Source organism: Aplosporella prunicola, assembly GCF_010093885.1.
Source record: "Aplosporella prunicola CBS 121167 unplaced genomic scaffold K452scaffold_5, whole genome shotgun sequence".
Classification (NCBI taxonomy): Eukaryota; Fungi; Ascomycota; class Dothideomycetes; order Botryosphaeriales; family Aplosporellaceae; genus Aplosporella; species Aplosporella prunicola.
The window spans coordinates 419,991-437,293 of NW_022983533.1; the positions used below are offsets into that span (position 1 = coordinate 419,991).

The window sequence follows — 17,303 nt, forward strand, 5'->3', positions numbered from 1 at the left end:
AAGGTAAGAAATTAATTGGAGTGTGACTTTACAAACTCATAATTTTCTACGGATGCAGTATAATTTTACTTCTATAAAGTAATGTTCTGCATGAGGATAGATATCATAAAGCAGTACTTGCGAGTATTCTAATAACCACTCAACACGCCTTCGCTTCTACGAAATACTGACCAATGTCGGGATAAGAATGACGATCAGGTTGGCGAAGAACACCCTACCAAACTAGCCTTAATCCGTTTCAACTACCTACCAACATTTGCGCCACAAAACCTCAATAATACAGTCGTTGGTATGCACTACGATAGTCTACATTACATGTTCTCAAGAAGTGATTCATCTAGCCACAATTCCCGGCTCTAGATTTGTAGAAGAAGCAAGTAGTAGCGAGCATTTCAATCTACCTGGCGCTCACCGTCCAACACCGCTTCCACTCCTCTGTCAGCCGGCTCGTCTCGGATAACTTCTACGCCGGGCAGATGACCATGGATCCTGAAGTTGGTAGCCGCCCCAACGCTATTAAATTCAGGGAGTTCATGGAAAAGACGTATTCCATGAATCAACCCCGAGGACATGGGTATCTTGGTGCCTTACAACGCGTATTTTGCGGTGTTGAGGCGCGCCATCACCAAGCTGCGGCAGCCAGGGCCAGGAAGTGTTCGTGTTGATCGTCGACGTCGTAGTGACCGATAGAATGGGCTTTATGCGCGACAGGAGCAGAGTGAACACGGCGCTGGCGCGCGCGAAAGACGGTCTCGTGCTGGAGTATATAGTGGAGAGGCGGGAGGATTTGTATCCGCGCTGGTCATTGTCGTGGATGGCCATGGTGTTGATGCCACCTTCGTAGGAGCATATAAGCATGGTTGTACGCCCATAAATATTTAAACTCGTAGCTATATGACACACCTTCGCCGTTGCAGAGTACGACTTACCATGGGGACACGAATAAAAATATCTACACTGAAATATAAGAGGTTTACACGGTTCCTGAATCCATCAAAACGATTTGGCTATGATAGCTTGTGAACTTACCTACTTTACATTTGTATTTACGTTTGTTTGACGTGCTGCTCTCATATAAAAGATATATCGAAGTAAAACCATATGCGAGACTCCATCAACATCCCTCACCCAAATCCTATACAAAGAACCTACACCATACCACACAAACCCCAAGAACTCCACTCAGCAGTCACCACCCCAGCCATCCGGATCACCACCCATAGCCCTCTGCACACTATTCCACCCCGAAACACCTGCCTGAATAATACTAATCGCGCTATCAACATGCTGATTCCCGGAGCTAACACGCCTAGGCTGAGGATTAACAGGCTCCTCTTCAGGATCAAAGCAGCTAGCATCGCCCTGATGGCCCTCAAGCACCAGTCTCCGAATCAGGTTCGCATGCTTGCCGTACCACTCGTCCTCGCTGATGGTGGTGTACTGCTTCGTACCCGTGCCGTCGCCATTGGGCTGCGTGACCGAAAACGGCCAGTCCACGTTGACGATCGCCCAGCGCTTGGTCATGAAGTAGAGGATGGGCCAGGCGAAGATCCACAGGAAGGTTAGGTAGAAGATCCAGCGGATGTAGGTCGTTGTGCGCCACCGCTGGATCCAGTGTGTGCTGTAGATGTCGACGGCCCGTTCTTCGAGTGGGAAGAAGATCTTGATGTGTCCCCGGTAGTGCGTGCTGCGGATGAGGGTCTCTATGCGCGCGCGGATGGCTTGCTCGTCCAGACCGCTGACGGTGCGGGAGACGCGGAAGCTGGTACTTGGGTTAGTTTGCTGTCTTCAGGGATCTTGTTCAGAGTGAGATGAGTGTGAGGACTTACATCTTGAGCCTCGCGGGGCTCTTACAGTACTCTTCGCACCCTTCCATCAAGAGCTGGTCAGGGTCATATGAGTTCCCAACCTCCAAATCTCCTTTGTGTCCCTTGGCGACCGTCTTTCTAAAGCTGCCGCGGAAAGCTTTTTGGCTGGGTTCAACCACAGTTTGTTTGCTCCATTTGCTCGTCAGGTTTTGTCGGTTGGTGAGCAGATAAGGTCGGAGGTTCAGCATGATATCAAAATCGGTAATGTGCTTCTTCTCACGCTTATCGCCCTTACGCACGGTCTGCGTGTGGAAGCCATTGATCTGAACGACAGGGCGCGGGGGGAGGCGTGCGAGCACGGTATCAACGTATTGAAACAGACACTCTGGCTGCTCGTCGAGGATCTTGCTCATGCGCATTGTGGTGGCATGTGTGTTAATGGGCTTGCCCAAAGCATAATGACGGGCACTCCGCTCGATGACTGGGTACTCATCAACCGGAACGACAGTACTGGTAGCCCGAGAGTCGATCAAGGGCGCGTTTGCAGAATCGCTGTACGACGGCGGATCTTCAAGCTGGAGCGCATCATCGTGGTAGTCTCCGTGCGTGGTGTGCATGGAGACTGCATCATCCAGGCTCGGGTCGTCCCGGTAGGCAGGGAGTGGGGAAGGCTTTCCCATGATGTACTAAATTAGATAGGATATGGAAAACGAATGAAGTATGACGATGAGCAGAGAAAGGGCAATGAACGGAAGCTTGAGAATTTAAGGAGGAAAAGTAGAGAGCGAAAGCCAAGGTTATATGGGGCTCGGAAATGTGAAGCCCTTGCACGAAGCCACCAGGCAGCGACGCCTATTTGGTTAGTCTCTCGGCGCGGATCAGCGGATGAATTCTCTCCTTTGGGGAAGACGAGTTGATACGGAAATGGCACGAGTTATTAATGAACGCGACCAGGCAGAAGCAAGCCACAAGCGCTTGAGTGCGCGACCTGAGTGGAGAGGCGAGCAGGCACGGTAGGCCGTATTGGGAGCGGAAAACAGGTGATGGAGGAGGTTCAAGGGTCCGCTCGCGCTAAGATAAGGTTCATGCCAAGCTTGCCTTAGCGCGATAGAGAGATCCCGGCGTTCACCCGCCAACTTTTTGTCGGCATCGGCAACTGAGCTTCCAACAATGACCGACTGACTCTTCCTGATCCACGACACTGGCTTCTCTTCTTCTGTCAGTTCGCTACCTGCGCGCAGCCCCCGCGCTCCGACCCAATTCCCCCATATTATGGCACATCGGCGGTAGCAGCAAACACAGACCATTCCACGCCACCACCATCACCATGGCCGAAAGCACCTCCGCATCCTCCGTTCCGCTCTCCGCTGAGCCCCGCGCAGACCAGCGCGTGACTCACGAGGGCAGAGAATACACGACCATAAAGGAGGGTCTCGCATACATCCTGGTGCCGCCCAATGCCATCACCGAAGCGGACCCCAAGAAGGCCGGAAAGTACGAGGAAGGCGTCGAGGAGAAGCCGTCGGTGTTCTACAACCCGATCCAGCAATTCAACCGCGACCTGAGCGTGCTCGCTATCCGGGCGTTTGGCGAAGATGCGCTTGCGCAGAAGCAGCACAAGCACGATCAGCAGATGGAGCGGAACAAGAAGCGCAAGGAGCGGACGGCGAAGCGGAAGCTGGAGCAGGCGGAGAAGGAAAAGGGTGCTGAGGGTGGTGAGGATGGCGCGGAAGAGCAAAACGGACGTAAGAGACAGCGGACAGATGATACTGGTGCTGGGATCACGAAGGAGCCAACGGGATCAGCAGATGCGGCCGGCGCGTCCAAGGACGAGAGCGCCATGTTCGACGACTCGGTTACCAAGGACCAGGATATGCTGGCAGCCGATGGCGCCGCGAAGCCCGCGACGGAGGAGGATGCCTCGGCGACGAATGGCGCGCCCAAGGGGCCACGCTTCAGGATCCTCGATGCGCTCTCCGCTACGGGCCTGCGCGCGCTACGATACGCGCAAGAGATTCCTTTCGTGACATCGGTGACGGGCAACGATCTGTCTCCCGCAGCGACGGACGTCATGAAGTTGAACATTGCGCACAACAAGTTGGAGCAGAAGATCACGTCGGTGACGGGCAATGCACTGGCGCACATGTACCTGCATGTGGGACAAGAGGGCGTCGGCGGGCCAGGTGCGCGCTATGACGTGATTGACCTGGACCCGTATGGGACCGCGGTGCCGTTCCTCGACGCGGCAGTGCAGGCTGTCACCGACGGCGGGCTGCTGTGCGTAACGTGCACCGATGCGGGCGTGTTCGCCTCGACCGGCTACCTCGAGAAGACGTACAGCCAGTACGGTGGGCTGCCGCTCAAGGGGCACCATTCGCACGAGGGCGGCTTGCGCCTCATCCTGCACGCCGTGGCGACCGCGGCGGCCAAGTACGGTATTACTATCGAGCCGCTACTGTCCCTGTCCATTGACTTCTACGCCAGGGTGTTTGTGCGCGTGCGCAAGGCCCCGGCGGAGGTGAAGTTCCTCGCGGGCAAGACCATGATCGTGTATAACTGCGACTCGGGGTGTGGCGCGTGGACGACGCAGTACCTGGCCCGCAATGTGCAACATGAGGGCAAGAAGGGCTTGTACTACAAGCACAGCTTTGCGCAAGGCCCGTCGGTGCCGGCGCGCTGCCCGCACTGCGACTTCAAGACTCATGTAAGTACCTTTTTATATCCAGACCAAACCAACATCGACTAACACGCCAGCCATAGCTCGCTGGACCCATGTGGGGCGGCCCAATGCACAACCCCGCATTCATCGAGAAGATCCTCAGCTACCTGCCGGGCGCCGACAAGACGACCTACGGCACGACTGAACGGATCGAAGGCATGTTGCGCACAGCGTACGAAGAGCTACTGCCCGACACACCGAGCACGCAGCCGGAGCTCTCGTCGACGACGGGCGCGACCTCAACCGACACCGCGACGCCAACTGACGAGCTCAAGCTGATCCCGCGCGTGCCCGCCTCGGACCTCGACCGCCACCCATTCTTTTTCATCCCGTCGGACCTGGCGCGCATCCTGCGGTGCCAGTCGCCCAGCGAAGCAGCGGTCAAGGGCGCGCTGCGCGGCCTGGGCTACCGCGCCACGCGCTCGCACACCAAGCCCGGGACGGTCAAGACGGACGCGCCATGGGCCGTCGTGTGGGAGGTGATGCGCGAGTGGGTGCGGCAGCGGGCGCCGATCAAGGAGGGCGCCATCAGGGAGCTCATGCCGGGGTGGGGGGTGTGGCAGAAGCGGCGGGAGCTTGTTGTTGCGAAGGCGGCGGCGGAAGCGGCAGCGGCAGCGGCAGAGGGGGAAGCGAAGCCGGCTGAGGAAGCGAGGCCAGCAGGGGAAGCGAAGTCCGCAACGACGACGCCCGAAAACGGCGGCCGCAGGCGCTTGCCCTCCCAGGAGCCGGGCACGCCGCTGCACGAGCTCAAGGTCGTGTTTGATGAGCAGCTGGGCCGCGACGCGCGCGAGAGCAAGAAGCTGGTGCGGTACCAGATGAACCCGCGCGCGAACTGGGGGCCTATGGTGCGCGCGAAGTAGTTAATTTAGTTAGTTGCTCGTGGACGGGGGCGTGGGAAGAGGTGCTGTTGGTGTGTGTGTGGGTTTATTTTATAGAGGAGGAGGGAAATAAGGCGCTTGCGTGCGTGGTGAAGTAGGTGTGTAGGCGTGTACGCGCTGCCTGTCTGTTTGCCTTCTTGCCTGTTTGCTTCCACTGTATATCCATGCGAGTCAAAGAGTTTGCGAGGTGGTGTCGTGTGCGCCTATCTATGTAAACAGCAAAATACCACACACACCCTATCCTCACATCAGCACCAGCAGTAACTACCTACCTACCACGTAGTAGCACAATCTACGCACGTGGTGGTGATGGTGGTGGCGAGCCAGCGCCAGCACCAGCAGCACCAGCACCAGCACCACGGCAACGGGAAGCAAGCGCAGCCGCATTTGCATCCGCACCTGCATGTATCGAGTAGAGTAGAGCAGAGCACCTAGTTACGCAGTAAGGCTAGTCCATCACAGTAGGTTAGTGGTTCTGGGATCGGAGCTCGCTCGGTGCGTTCTAACTATAATACGTGGTAGAGTAGGTAGAGAAAGGCCAAGGGCACGGGACGCGGGGCGCGGGGCGGAGATGTGAGACATAGGTCGACGTCTTTGTTACGTCTGTTGCAAAGAATGGTGGGCGGGTGCGTGCATGGCATGGGTGGGGTGCTCCGTTCGGCGGTGATTTGCTGCGGGCTGCGGGTTTGTTGCTGGAAAAAGCGGACTACGTAGGTACGGAGGTAGATCTCGGGTCGGGTGTGCGGAGCTGGCTCCGACGTGGGTGGTACGGGCGGAGGAGATGGGGTTGATTAGGCTGGCTAGGTGGCTGATTGATGGTGTGCACTTGGCTGTCGTGGGGGAGGTTACGAGTTAAGAGCTCCTTCCATGCTTGACTGGGTAGTTGTTCTGGTATGCTGTACTGGCTGGATATAGGTACATAGGTGCGGGAGGGGGCGTGGGATGGGGGATGCCGGTGTCGGGAGTCTGTTAGTGCGAGGGTGCAAACAGCACAACACGACAATCTGCGCACGGGTGTGGGCAGATCCCTGCTCGCTCGCGCACTTGGCTGTGTCATGGTTTGGTAATGGTGAAGAAAAAATCGTCGCGCGTGTGTATGTGTGTATGATGGGATGGGATGGGATGTGCGCTGGTGGCAGTCATGCGGCATGCAATCAATCGGGGGTGATCGCCCATAGGTAGGTTACGGCGCACGGCTTACGGGGTCGTGGTTGTTTTTTTGCCGTGAAACAGCAGCAAAACACGGCAGACGTTGGACTTCGCGGTGTAGTGTACCGCCAAAAAACAAAACCGAGTAGTTACTACCAGTCTACCACGTCCCGCGGAGCTGGTTAGACGAGCCTCGGGGATTTTTATTGGTAGGTAGTCTAGGCATTGGTGCGGCAGACCGGGAATGCGGTAAGCAGCCCTGAGAGGGAATGTTTGCAAGCGGTTGGACGGAAGGCGGTGGCGAGGCTGCCCGGGTTCTCTTCCATGGATTTTCGCGCACGTCGTTCGCATCACAAACACACACGCTCGAAAAGACGCGCAGGACGCGCAGACGCATTATCATTCCCCGGCTCGGCAAAGCAGCCGATCTGGCCACCCCCGGCGCATCGACCACCATGTGCGGCAGCGATCGCATCGACGACGTCGATGACAGCCACCTGCTCACCACTTTTCGCCCTGCTCCTTGCTCCCTGGGAAATTTGAGTTGGCGGTAGCGCGGCGACGGACTGGTCGTAGTGTACTCGGTACATTGAAAGGACGTCATGGAAGAGGAAGAGCTAGCAAGCGGGCGGCAGTGGCGCGCGGGACGAAGCTCCACTTGCGGCTCTGCTGCTTGAGGGGAGAAAAAGACGCTGCTGAAAAAGCAGCCAAGGTCTAGACACGTCCGGCAGAAATGCTTCATCAGCCAAGGCGGATGGCACATGTCATGGAAACGTCAGATGGTGAGCGGATTGGGGCAAGTGTCAACAACTCCGAGATCTTGCATCTGAGATGATCCCTGGCCTGCCCCCCCGCGTAGTGCGCCCCAAAGCAGCCGGTCGTGAAGTCACTGCCAGAATGTCGCTTCCCGTCCCGGATGCCTACCTACTCGACACCGTCTAGCCATGCAGCTATAAAACCAGCCGGCCCCAAAACACCCCTCTCTCTCTCCTCATCCGCCGCTGTCTTGAACACCCTCTCTCCACAATGATCACCAAGACCGCCTTCACCGGCGCCGCCGCCCTGGCCTACCTGGCCGCCGCCGCGCCGGCCCCCGCCCCCGTCCCCGACGTCCCGGGCTACACGGGCGCCGACGCGCCCTACATCACGACGCCGCAGCCGGCCGCCAGCGTGCTCGCCAGCGTCTTCGGGCCCGACTCGCAGGTGGCGGCGACATTGACGGCACCGACGACGGAGCCGACGCGCCGCAGCAGCGTCGTCACGGGCGCCACGTCCCACGGCCCCTACTCCGGCACGCCTACGACGACGGGCGCGGAGCAGGCGCCCGGCACCGTCGCGCCCAGCGTCCCCGCCCTGCCCCCCAACCCCACGGCCACGTACTACAACGCCAACGGCGAGCTGACGGAGCCCGAGCCCGCGCCCTACGTCCCCGCCGGCGGCCTCGGCACCAACGGCACCGAGCCCCGCTACATGGTCAACTCGGACTTCGACTTCGAGTCGATCCAGCTGGGCCTGTACCAGGAGTGGATTGAGCTCGACCTGTTCAACAACGGGCTGGCGACGTTCTCGGAGGAGGACTTCTTGGCCGCGGGCCTGACGGCCGAGGACCGCGCCGTGATTGCCTTCATGGCGAACCAGGAGACGGGCCACGCGACGCTGCTGAGCAACATGCTCGGCGAGGCGGCGGCGCCGCAGTGCACCTACAACTACCCCTACACGACGGTGCGCGAATTTGTCGACTTCAACCAGAAGCTGACGCGGTGGGGCGAGTCGGGCGTCTGGGGCTTCATCAACCACCTGGACTCGCGCGAAGTCGGACAGCTGCTCGCGCAGTCGATCGCGACCGAAGCGCGGCAGCAGATGACGTTCCGGCAGATGCTGGGCCTGCACCCGTACCCCGTGTGGTTCGAGACGGGCATCCCGCAATCGTGGGCCTGGACCTACCTGGCGCCGTACATCAGCTCGTGCCCGGAGAACACGACACGTCTGGCGTGGCAGAACTTCCCGGCGCTGCACGTGGTCAACCAGCCGAACCCGAACCGCTTCTCGCCCAACGACACGGCCGACTACGAGGTGGTGGGCAACCGGACGGGTGACCCGTCGGACAGCCGCATCCCGAGCGAAGAGTCGTGCGTCAACCTCAACGTGACGGGCTACGGCTGCGGCCCCGCCATCGCGCGCAACCGCTCCGAGCCCCTCTCCTTCCCCGGCAAGCAGGTCCGCCTGACCTGGGACGCGCCGGGCCAGGCCGTCGGCCCTAACAACTCGTACGTGACGGCGTCGGAGGCGGGCGAGCCCACGTTCGTCGCGTGGGTCTCGCAGCTCAACCTCACGTACACCCCGCTCACGGTCACGGGCGACAAGGAGGGCTTCACGTACCAGCCGGCCTCGGTCGTGTACGAGGGCGACCCGGCGGCCAACGACACCATGTTCATTGCGCTGACCGACTGCGATCTCTACCTGACGCCGTTCAACCTCAGCATGATTAACCCGCATGTCAAGGCGCTGGGCCTGTACCAGGCTGGCTAGATTCGCTCGCTCTTTCTTGGATAAGGGATTGTGCGTGTTGGGAAACACTGCAGTGGGAGAACAAAACAAAACAAACAAAACAGACAGACAGACAAACGCCGGTCCACGGACCCATCAATCTGTCCATCTGTCTGCGACCAACGATGTCCATACGAAACGATTATTACCTTTACCAGTACCTAGCCGCGCATACAGCAAGGTCGCCTAGTCTAGTCTAGACCAGCGACCAGATGTCTGTCCACGGCTACGCAGTTAATGTCTGTAGTGTAATGTAGTTAGTTAGTGCAGTGTATTTGAAGCCGTAGTTGGAGTTGCAGGTGGTTGTGTACTCCTAGTTTAGCACAGCAACACAACCCAACACAACCCAACGCAACCCAACGCAACGACGACTTCTGTTAATGAAACAAAACGTACCTTATACAAACCAGAAAACCCCATGTGGACTGTGATCTATGGTCTGATGACGTGACGTGACAGCCGCTCTTATCTTATCTTTTCCTTTCTTTTGTAGGTAGGTAGTTGGTTGTATCGAGCGTCAAGCGTCATCTTAAAGACAAATGGCAAAACACATACATACATGATGGAAACGATACCTATCTAAGAACACACTCTCTCACACACAACAACCCCCCACCCCGTGGCCCCGCCTCCGTGCCTCCGTGCCTCCGACCCGCCGATCATGCAGCCCGCCCGCGCAGCACGTGACGTGACGGTCCGGGTCGCCCTCCCAGCGGAGCCGGCAACCGCCGAGCCGCCGAGCCGTGCCGGGGGCAGCCGCGCGTGCGTGCGCGTGCGTAGCGGTGTGCGTGGCGGTGTGGGTGTCGACTGCGGCTGCGCGGCCGCTGCTCACTGTGGCGAGGGAGAGGGAGGAGGAAGAAGAAGAATGAATGATGAAGGGAGGTGTTAGGGTGATGTGTAGTGTTGTGATTTCGGTCGTGGGTTGGTTGGTTAATGGTTGATGAGTTGATTGAGGATTGCGCGAGTGCGTTGTTTGTTTGTTTGTTTGTTTGCTGTGTGTACGTATTGGGATTGGGATTGTGCGACTGGGTTGGACTGGACTGGGTTTGGTAGGGTACTACTGGTAGGAAGGTATGAGGAGATAGATGGATGATGTGTGGGTGGATGGATGGATAAATAAGTAGATCGAGCGCTCGCAGCCGTCTGCTGCTGCATATAAGGTAGGTTGTACCCATTTGATGCTTTCCTTTCCTGGCGTCTTGTTTGCGTGCGCAGATATATAGTGGCGTGACGACAAGCAAGCAAGCAAGCAAAGAACAGAAACAACGACCGCATATAAAGCAGGGGAAAGCCAGCAGCAGCAGCAGCAGCAGCGTCAGCGCAAAAGAGACGGCAGAGGGGGGCAAGGTGCAGAGACGTCTAGGCGGAGACTACTAGGTACGGTAAGGTACGGTACGGTACGGTACGGTACAGTGGTACGCACGGCAGCAGCCGGCACCACTACTACAGAAAGCGACAGCAGCGACGACGAGTGACAGCAACAACAGCAACAGCAACAGCAACAGCAGGCTACAGCAAGCTACACAGCTACAGTGACAACGACAACGACAAGTACAAAGCCGCCGTGGAGCTGTGCCAGGGGGAAACAGTGGCTGGAGACAGGAGATAGATGAGGAGTGGCTTGCAGAGATGATGATGATGATGGTATGATGGATGGAGGGATGGATGGGGAGAGGGAGAGAGATAGAGATAGAGATAAAAAGGTTGTCGCTCATATACATACGGCCGGGGGAGAGGCGCAAACCATGATGTATGTGTGTATGTGAGTGAGAGAGAGAGGAAAATAAGGAAGATACTAATAGCTTTCTTGGCCGGAATTTGCTCTCAACAACAACACGCCGATGTAGTAGCAGCACTAATAGTACTAGGAGTAGTGCAGAAGGAAATGAAAAGAGAAAAAAAAAAAAAACTCCCAGAATTAAGGAAATACGCAGATACCAACACCCCGTGAGCTGCATAAAAAGTTCTGAATCCGAGCATCTTTCGTGTCCCGTCCTCTGTGCGTACAGTGCGTAGGCTCGTGCGTGCGCGGCTGCGGCGTGGAAAGGGGGAGGAGCAGAGCTGCATGGTGGTTTGGTGGTCGTCGTGGAAAAATAAATGAGGCCACCGTTCTCTAAAAAACATCCTCCGTCCAGAAGCGCTGCACAACACGCCCATGTCTCGTCATCGATCCGCCAATGTCCTTGTCATTGTCACCGTTCCCTTGACTGCTACTAGGCTTCCGTCAGGTCTGATGCAAAACCCGCGCGGCCCCCTGATTTTTAACAGCACTTTCCGCCCACACCGCCGGCGGCGCCCTGGTCACCAATGGAGACGTTCTGCGCGTTGGTCGCAGGCTCCGTCCGGGCCGTGTCGATGATGCGCTTCTTGATGTCGGCGGCGAGGCTGTAGAAGGCCTTGTCGACGTTGATGTTGCTCTTGGCCGACACCTCGAGGAAGGGGATGCCCAGCTCGTCGGCCAGCGCCTGGCCCTGCTCCGTCGAAACCGCCCGCTTCTCCTCCCAGTCGCACTTGTTGCCAATCAGGATCTTGTTCACGCCCTCGGTCGCGTGTTGCTCGACGTTGCTGAACCACGTCCGTATGTCTGTTGGAGAAAAACGCCCAAGTTAGCTCGCTGCGCCCATGACTGCCAAAAATATAACTCCGGCTCCGTGCCATCGGGATGTGCGTGTCTTAGGGGTGATGATGGCGAGGATTTCAAAGCTGCCCGGCCGCGGTATGAAGGTATGAAACGACGCCGCGACCGGCGGGGATTGCGAGGGGGAAAGGAGGGCATCTCACTGTCGAAGCTGCGCTCATCGGTGACGTCGTAGACGAGCAGTATGCCCATGGCGCCGCGGTAGTAGGCCGTGGTGATGGTGCGGAAGCGCTCCTGGCCGGCCGTGTCCCAGATCTGCAGCTTGACGCGCTTGCCGTCGAGCTCGATGGTGCGGATCTTGAAGTCGATGCCGATGGTGGTGATGAACGAGGGCGTGAAGCTGTCTTCGCTGAAGCGCAGCAAGCAGCACGACTTGCCCACGCCCGAGTCGCCGATCAGCAACAGCTTGATCTGGTGCAAAGTTAGCCAGCGGACAGGCAGGTGGACGGGGAAAGGGCAGGGCAGGGGCGACGCACGAGAAAGTCGTAGTTCCGTGTGCCAGCCATGGTCGTCGTCGTCTTCTTGGTCGTCGTCGTAGTCGTGGGAGCTTTGGATTGTTGCCGTCTACGTAAGTGTTTACTGGACCGAGCTCGGCGGGAATCCTTTGTCGACGGGGTTCAAGAGGGAGTGAAAGCAGCGGTGGCGGAGGGGTCGTAAAGCGGGCGTAAGGTAGATGGTTCACTCCTGGGTGGCTTTACCAAGATGGCGGCATGGGGAAGGATCCACTGACCGCCAAGAGCGGACACCAAGCGAACACCGAGACATGGTTTCTCCATGTGCGGCGCCCCCCCAAATCCTCACGGCTTTTTTGTGCATTTCACGCTTCTTCATTGCCTATGTTATGGTGCTATCAAAAGGCCAGGCTGGTGCGGCTTTTGCTGTCGCTCGCTGGCCCCTCTGCCACCCGCGCACGGCCGCTAACAGGGTATCAGGGTCTGGCCAGCCACTTTGCGTACGCCCACCGCATCCGCTTCAGCACCTTGCGTTGCTTCTTCACCCCGCTGCGAATGTCCACCAGATCGTCCACCTCCTCCAAAAAGTCCTGGAACACGCGCGCCGGCAGCACCCGGTTCGCCAGCTGCCGCAGCGTGTGCACCTCGCACAGTAGCAGCCCGTGGTCCTTGTAGTACAGCTCGCCGTACTTGTTGGGTTGCGCTGCGACAAGGATGCGGTCGATGTTCCTGCGCAAACGTCAACTATGTACGAGGGGAAAGAAAAAAGTAAGACCCCATACCTGAACATGCGCGTCACCTGACTCGTCACCTGCGTCTTGCGCAGTCCCTTGCGGTTGCCAAAGGTGCCTTGCAGCCATCTCGTCACTCCGAAACACACCATGACGCCCGGCGTCAGGCCGATGAAGCTGCGAACGTCGTCAGTCACTCTCGTACCAAGCCAAGCATCTCCGCCCCTCCGCCACTCACCCGAAAAGGAGCTCTTGGCTCTTAAGGATCGAGTCGATTCCGCTCATCGCAACCTCCACGTCGACCTTGGTCTTCTGGACCTGGATGAGCAGCGCCCTGATCAGGCTGCCCGTGATCGCGCCGATAATGGGCTTTTGCATGTCCTTTTCGTATGCCTTGAGAACCGGAGTCAGATCACCCTCGCGGACCTTGATCCGGACCTCTGCGATCTGAGCGTCGTTCAGACTGCCATTCTCGGGGTTCTGCACAGCAAAGTCCACAACCATACGCTCCAAGCTGTCACGGTCGCCCTCCAAGCTTCTCTTGCTCATGATGGAGACTTCGCTGCCCTCGTCGTGACGGATGGTGCCGACAATCTTCTTGACGGGCTCAACGACCCAGTTGGTCCAGAAGTCGATGGTAGTGCGGCCGAGTTCCATTATCCACGTGAGAATCTCTGCGCGCTTGTTCATGACGATACGGTAGATGGTGGTCGACGAGATCAGGAGAGCAGTTGCCGGGAGCCAGTAACGGACCAGCCTTGACGGCCGTCCGTGTTCCTTGGAGCGAGCCTTGAGTTCAGTCGAGTAGCCACCGAGGTGCTTCTCGACAATATTGATCAAGCGGCCAGCAACCATGGAGGTGCTCAAAGCGTCTGAACCGTGTGCGTCGCCGCTCTCGAGGATCTGGTAGTATTCGTCGTTTTCCGTCCGGGTTGCCACAGCGTTGTCGAAGTCGTCGGCGCCTTCCGGCTCCACGAGTTCCTGAAGTACGATATCCATGAGCGCAATTGACCGTGTGATGGCATCCTTCCAGAGATGCTGGCCGTCCTCGCTCGCTGCCGTTGGAGACCTGAAACCTTCGGCGTGCGCACTGGAGTTGAATTAGTACCATGACGCGTGAAAAGAACATAAATAGTGAAGCCCTGCCCGACATACCTGTGATGACTTAAACCTTCGCCGAGCAACACACCCAAAGCATTCGCATTGGTCAAGCGAATCCGCTTCAAGACGGACTGCTTCCTTCTAGCCTCATTGCGCACCAGCGCCAACGGGGAGAGCACCTTCCGCTGAATATTGGCAATCGACCGCTCCTGGACGACCTCCTGCACAAGGCCATAAAACTGGCCCCAGCCATCCCTCAACCCGCCCCCTCTCCGCTTGACATCCTGATAAACGTCCTTAGTCCAGCCCCACAGGCGGCCGGGCGACGTCTGCACCGAGTACAGCCCCGCGGCGCGATACGACCCCAGCACGTCGTCCCAGTACCAGATATCGTCGTTGAGGGGGAGCGTCTGATCGAGGATGGTGCTAAGCACAAGGCCGTACGTATGCGCGGCCGCCTTGCTAAGCAGCAGCCACTCGAGCTCGCGCTCATACGAGAGCGTTGCAGCGCCAGCAGCGCGGACGTCGTCGTCGTCGTGCTGGTGCCCCGCCGCCGCTGCGATCTGGGCTTGGCGCAGGACGGCGTGCAGGCGGTCGCGCGACAGCAGCGCGCCGTGCTTGGTGGCCGCCGACACCGACAACGACTTGATCAGCTTCTGCAGGTGCTGGATGCGCGCGCTGTCCTGCGGGCTGCTGTCGGTAGTTGTTGCTGCGGCGGCGGCGGCGGCGGCGGCGACGGCCGCGCTCGTCCCTGCGCGTCGGAGCCCCGAGAGCTGCACCCGGTCGAGCTGGCTGTCGATCCGGCGGACCTGGCTGTTGGGCGCGGGTGCTGTGGTTAGTTGGGTTTCTTTCCTTTCTTTTCAATGCCATTGTGCGTAGGGGAGGGAAGGACGGGATGGGATGGGCAAGGCAAGGGCAGGACAGGGACGGGCAGGACGCACTCGACAACGAAAGACATGGTGTGTACTGCGCGCCTCAGCTATCACCAAAAACCATAGTAGCTTTGAGTTTTCCACGGCCTTGAGAGCAAGGTAAGGTAAGGTACGGTAAGAGTCAGAGGAGAGAAAGAGGAGAAGAAGAAGAGGCGAAGCAGCGCCAGCGCCACTCTATGTCGGGCTATTTATTTGTGTGTACAGCAGCCACGCGAGCCCTTGCCTTGCCCCGGCGGCGCGTGCAGGTGGGTGGGTACTGTAGGGCCGCGATGTAGGTAGGTGGCTGTTTCGCGCTGCGTTTGCCTGCTTTGCTTGGCTGCGTGTGTGAGCTGTCTCGCGCGCGCATGACGTACCGCGCGGCTCCTCCAGATGGAGACGGATGGACGGGGAGCTGAGCGAATCTGCCCGCCGCCGCTTGCCGCCCCGCCTGTGCCCGCCTGCCCGCTGCCGAGACGACGGACCCCGCGCGCGCGTGCGTGCTGCTGCTTTTCTGCACCTCTTGCCCTCCTCCGCTCTGTCTGTACCTACATACCTAGGTAGGAGACACTATAGAGTTAAACAAAACATCTTGCGTGCAAAAAAAATCTACAACTGCGACCCACCCCACCGCAGCTTAGCTGTCGCGTGCTATAGCTGCTCCAGCGTTGCTGTGGAGCGTCCATGGGCTGATGCGGGGCGCGCGGGCGGCTGGACCGCTGTCTGCTGTCAAGGCGTTGATTTTGTGTGTTGTTGAATGTCTTCCTGTGGGGGATGAGGCTGGTTTTTTTTTTTTTTTTTTCTGCTGTAGACCTTCCTCTGTAGCCTCGGGCAGTTCTACAGGCCTCGTTAGCACTCTAAACAATTCGTCTTTCGTGTCATGTCGTGCCATATCACCACACAATCGCAAAAAGAGACAGACAACAGCGCAGACACAGTCAGTTCGTCTGACATTACTAGGTACCAACCTAACTACCTCCTTCCTCCGAGAAAGCCATCCCGTCCCTATCCCACCTACCGCCACAAACAGCCAGCCAGACAGCGCACGCAGCCCGCACACGCCGCGGGGATTAAAGCCAGCGGCGCGGTTTTGATTTTTCCCTTTCCCCTCCCTTCCATACCCACGCGTTGATATATACCCAGCTATACATTAAGCATTGCAACCCGCAAAAAAAGCACTAACAATTAAAAAATCAAAAGCAAAAGCAAAGGCAAAGCAAAGCAAGCTCGCGGCTCTCCGCTCGGCTGCCTAGCTTACAACCTTACAGCAGCAGCAGAGCAGCCAGGCCACCAGCCGCCGCAGCGCCGAACACGTTCTTAGCATTGACCGCCGCCGCTGCGCCCGTGTAGACAGGGAACGCGGGCGTGGGGGTAGGCGTGCCGGTGGGCAGGGGAGTGCCGCCGACAAAGACGCTCTGGATAGTGGAGCTAGCGCCGAGGATGCCAGTCGAGGCCGGGGCATCGACGGTGCTGGTAGCGGAGACGGGGGCGGGTGTGCCGGCGGCGAGGCCCGTCTGCGTGGTGACGACGGTGCCGACGGTGACGACGTTGGTCGTGAAGGCGACTTGCGGGACGGTGATGGTCGTCGAGAGGACGGAGACGGTGCTGCTGCCCTCGATGACGGAGCCGATCGCGCTGCCCTCCGTCGCCGTGCACGGCACTGTCAGCGTCTGCTCGATCGAGATCGTCGTCATGGGCGAGCCGGTGGGGCCAGTGGCCGCGGCGGGGGTGTTGGCCGGCGCGGACGTCAGGCCCGCAACTGATGAGGCGGGGCCGGCAGGGGCGGAGCCAGCGGGCGCGGAGCCAGCGGGGACAGGGGCAGGGGTGACTCCAGCGGGAGCGGGTGCGGTACCGGCGGGAGCAGAGCCAGCGGGCGCAGAGCCGGCAGGGGCCGGGGCAGTGAAGCTAGCCGTAGAGACAGCAACAACCGAAGTCTTAATGGCAGTGGAGCTAGCGGGGCAGTTGGTGACCTCAGGACCGCACGAGGTGATGGTGTACAGCTGGGTAGCGTAGACAGTCTCGGGACCAGCAGCAGGAGCAGAGGTCTCGCCGGAGACGCCAGAGGCAGGAGCGGAGCCAGCAGGGACGGGGGCAGAGCCGGCCGGGGCAGAGGGCGCGGGGCCAGAGGCTGCGGGGGCGGAGGTCTCGCCGGAGATGTCGGAGGTGGCCGGGGCGGAGCCAGCGGGGACGGGGGCAGAGCCAGCGGGGACAGGGGCGGAACCAGCGGGAACGGGAGCAGAGCCAGCCGGAGCAGAGCCAGCAGGAACAGCAGCAGTCTCCGTAGCAGCGAAGCTAGTGGTAGAGATAGCAACGAGGGAGGTCTTGATAGCCGTGGAGCTAGCCGGGCAGTTGGTGACCTCAGGGCCGCAGGA

General features: G+C 58.9%; 8 protein-coding genes across 8 annotated transcripts; 2 read left to right on the forward strand and 6 right to left on the reverse strand.

The window, feature by feature from the left end:
* Window positions 1-1,182: 1,182 nt before the first annotated feature.
* On the reverse strand, window positions 1,183-2,221 carry K452DRAFT_222073 (uncharacterized protein; the record flags this gene model as incomplete). Its single annotated transcript, XM_033536546.1, has 2 exons — window positions 1,183-1,762; window positions 1,830-2,221. The coding sequence occupies 2 exons, from the start codon at window positions 2,219-2,221 to the stop codon at window positions 1,183-1,185; spliced, it is 972 nt and encodes a 323-aa protein (XP_033400700.1).
* Window positions 2,222-2,992: 771 nt separating this feature from the next.
* K452DRAFT_284380 (uncharacterized protein) lies at window positions 2,993-5,649 on the forward strand. The gene is made up of 2 exons (XM_033539932.1): window positions 2,993-4,512; window positions 4,569-5,649. Exons 1-2 carry the CDS (start codon window positions 3,136-3,138, stop codon window positions 5,385-5,387), a joined length of 2,196 nt encoding a protein of 731 aa, XP_033400701.1. The 5' UTR covers window positions 2,993-3,135; the 3' UTR covers window positions 5,388-5,649.
* A 1,931-nt stretch (window positions 5,650-7,580) lies between these two features.
* Window positions 7,581-9,083, forward strand: K452DRAFT_221685 (uncharacterized protein; the record flags this gene model as incomplete). The annotated part of the gene is made up of 1 exon (XM_033536527.1): window positions 7,581-9,083. One exon carries the CDS (start codon window positions 7,581-7,583, stop codon window positions 9,081-9,083), a length of 1,503 nt encoding a protein of 500 aa, XP_033400702.1.
* Window positions 9,084-9,405: 322 nt separating this feature from the next.
* K452DRAFT_133351 (uncharacterized protein) lies at window positions 9,406-10,375 on the reverse strand. Its single transcript, XM_033535308.1, has one exon. It carries the CDS (start codon window positions 10,274-10,276, stop codon window positions 9,761-9,763), a length of 516 nt encoding a protein of 171 aa, XP_033400703.1. The 5' UTR covers window positions 10,277-10,375; the 3' UTR covers window positions 9,406-9,760.
* K452DRAFT_133409 (uncharacterized protein) lies at window positions 10,376-11,346 on the reverse strand. Its single transcript, XM_033535309.1, has one exon. It carries the CDS (start codon window positions 11,057-11,059, stop codon window positions 10,475-10,477), a length of 585 nt encoding a protein of 194 aa, XP_033400704.1. The 5' UTR covers window positions 11,060-11,346; the 3' UTR covers window positions 10,376-10,474.
* Window positions 11,347-11,362: 16 nt separating this feature from the next.
* Window positions 11,363-12,245, reverse strand: K452DRAFT_221502 (uncharacterized protein; the record flags this gene model as incomplete). Its single annotated transcript, XM_033536520.1, has 3 exons — window positions 11,363-11,685; window positions 11,883-12,150; window positions 12,216-12,245. 3 exons carry the CDS (start codon window positions 12,243-12,245, stop codon window positions 11,363-11,365), a joined length of 621 nt encoding a protein of 206 aa, XP_033400705.1.
* A 312-nt stretch (window positions 12,246-12,557) lies between these two features.
* Window positions 12,558-15,304, reverse strand: K452DRAFT_284383 (uncharacterized protein). The gene is made up of 5 exons (XM_033539933.1): window positions 14,965-15,304; window positions 14,078-14,836; window positions 13,161-14,012; window positions 12,974-13,099; window positions 12,558-12,920 (listed from the first exon to the last, which is right to left on the reverse strand). Exons 1-5 carry the CDS (start codon window positions 14,979-14,981, stop codon window positions 12,668-12,670), a joined length of 2,007 nt encoding a protein of 668 aa, XP_033400706.1. The 5' UTR covers window positions 14,982-15,304; the 3' UTR covers window positions 12,558-12,667.
* An 889-nt stretch (window positions 15,305-16,193) lies between these two features.
* Window positions 16,194-17,288, reverse strand: K452DRAFT_295556 (uncharacterized protein; the record flags this gene model as incomplete). The annotated part of the gene is made up of 1 exon (XM_033541824.1): window positions 16,194-17,288. A coding segment is annotated over one exon (1,095 nt), but the record flags the coding sequence as incomplete, so codon positions are not given.
* Between the last annotated feature and the right edge of the window lie 15 nt (window positions 17,289-17,303).

Coding starts and splice junctions, on each gene's coding strand:
- K452DRAFT_284380 (XM_033539932.1), top strand. CDS start 3,136: ATGGCCGAAAGCACCTCCGCATCCTCCGTTCCGCTCTCCGCTGAGCCC. Junction 4,513..4,568: donor ACTGCGACTTCAAGACTCAT/GTAAGTACCTTT, acceptor CGCCAGCCATAG/CTCGCTGGACCCATGTGGGG.
- K452DRAFT_133351 (XM_033535308.1), bottom strand. CDS start 10,276: ATGGGTACAACCTACCTTATATGCAGCAGCAGACGGCTGCGAGCGCTC.
- K452DRAFT_133409 (XM_033535309.1), bottom strand. CDS start 11,059: ATGCAGCTCACGGGGTGTTGGTATCTGCGTATTTCCTTAATTCTGGGA.
- K452DRAFT_284383 (XM_033539933.1), bottom strand. Junction 14,013..14,077: donor GAAGGTTTAAGTCATCACAG/GTATGTCGGGCA, acceptor ATTCAACTCCAG/TGCGCACGCCGAAGGTTTCA. Junction 12,921..12,973: donor CAGGTGACGCGCATGTTCAG/GTATGGGGTCTT, acceptor ACGTTTGCGCAG/GAACATCGACCGCATCCTTG.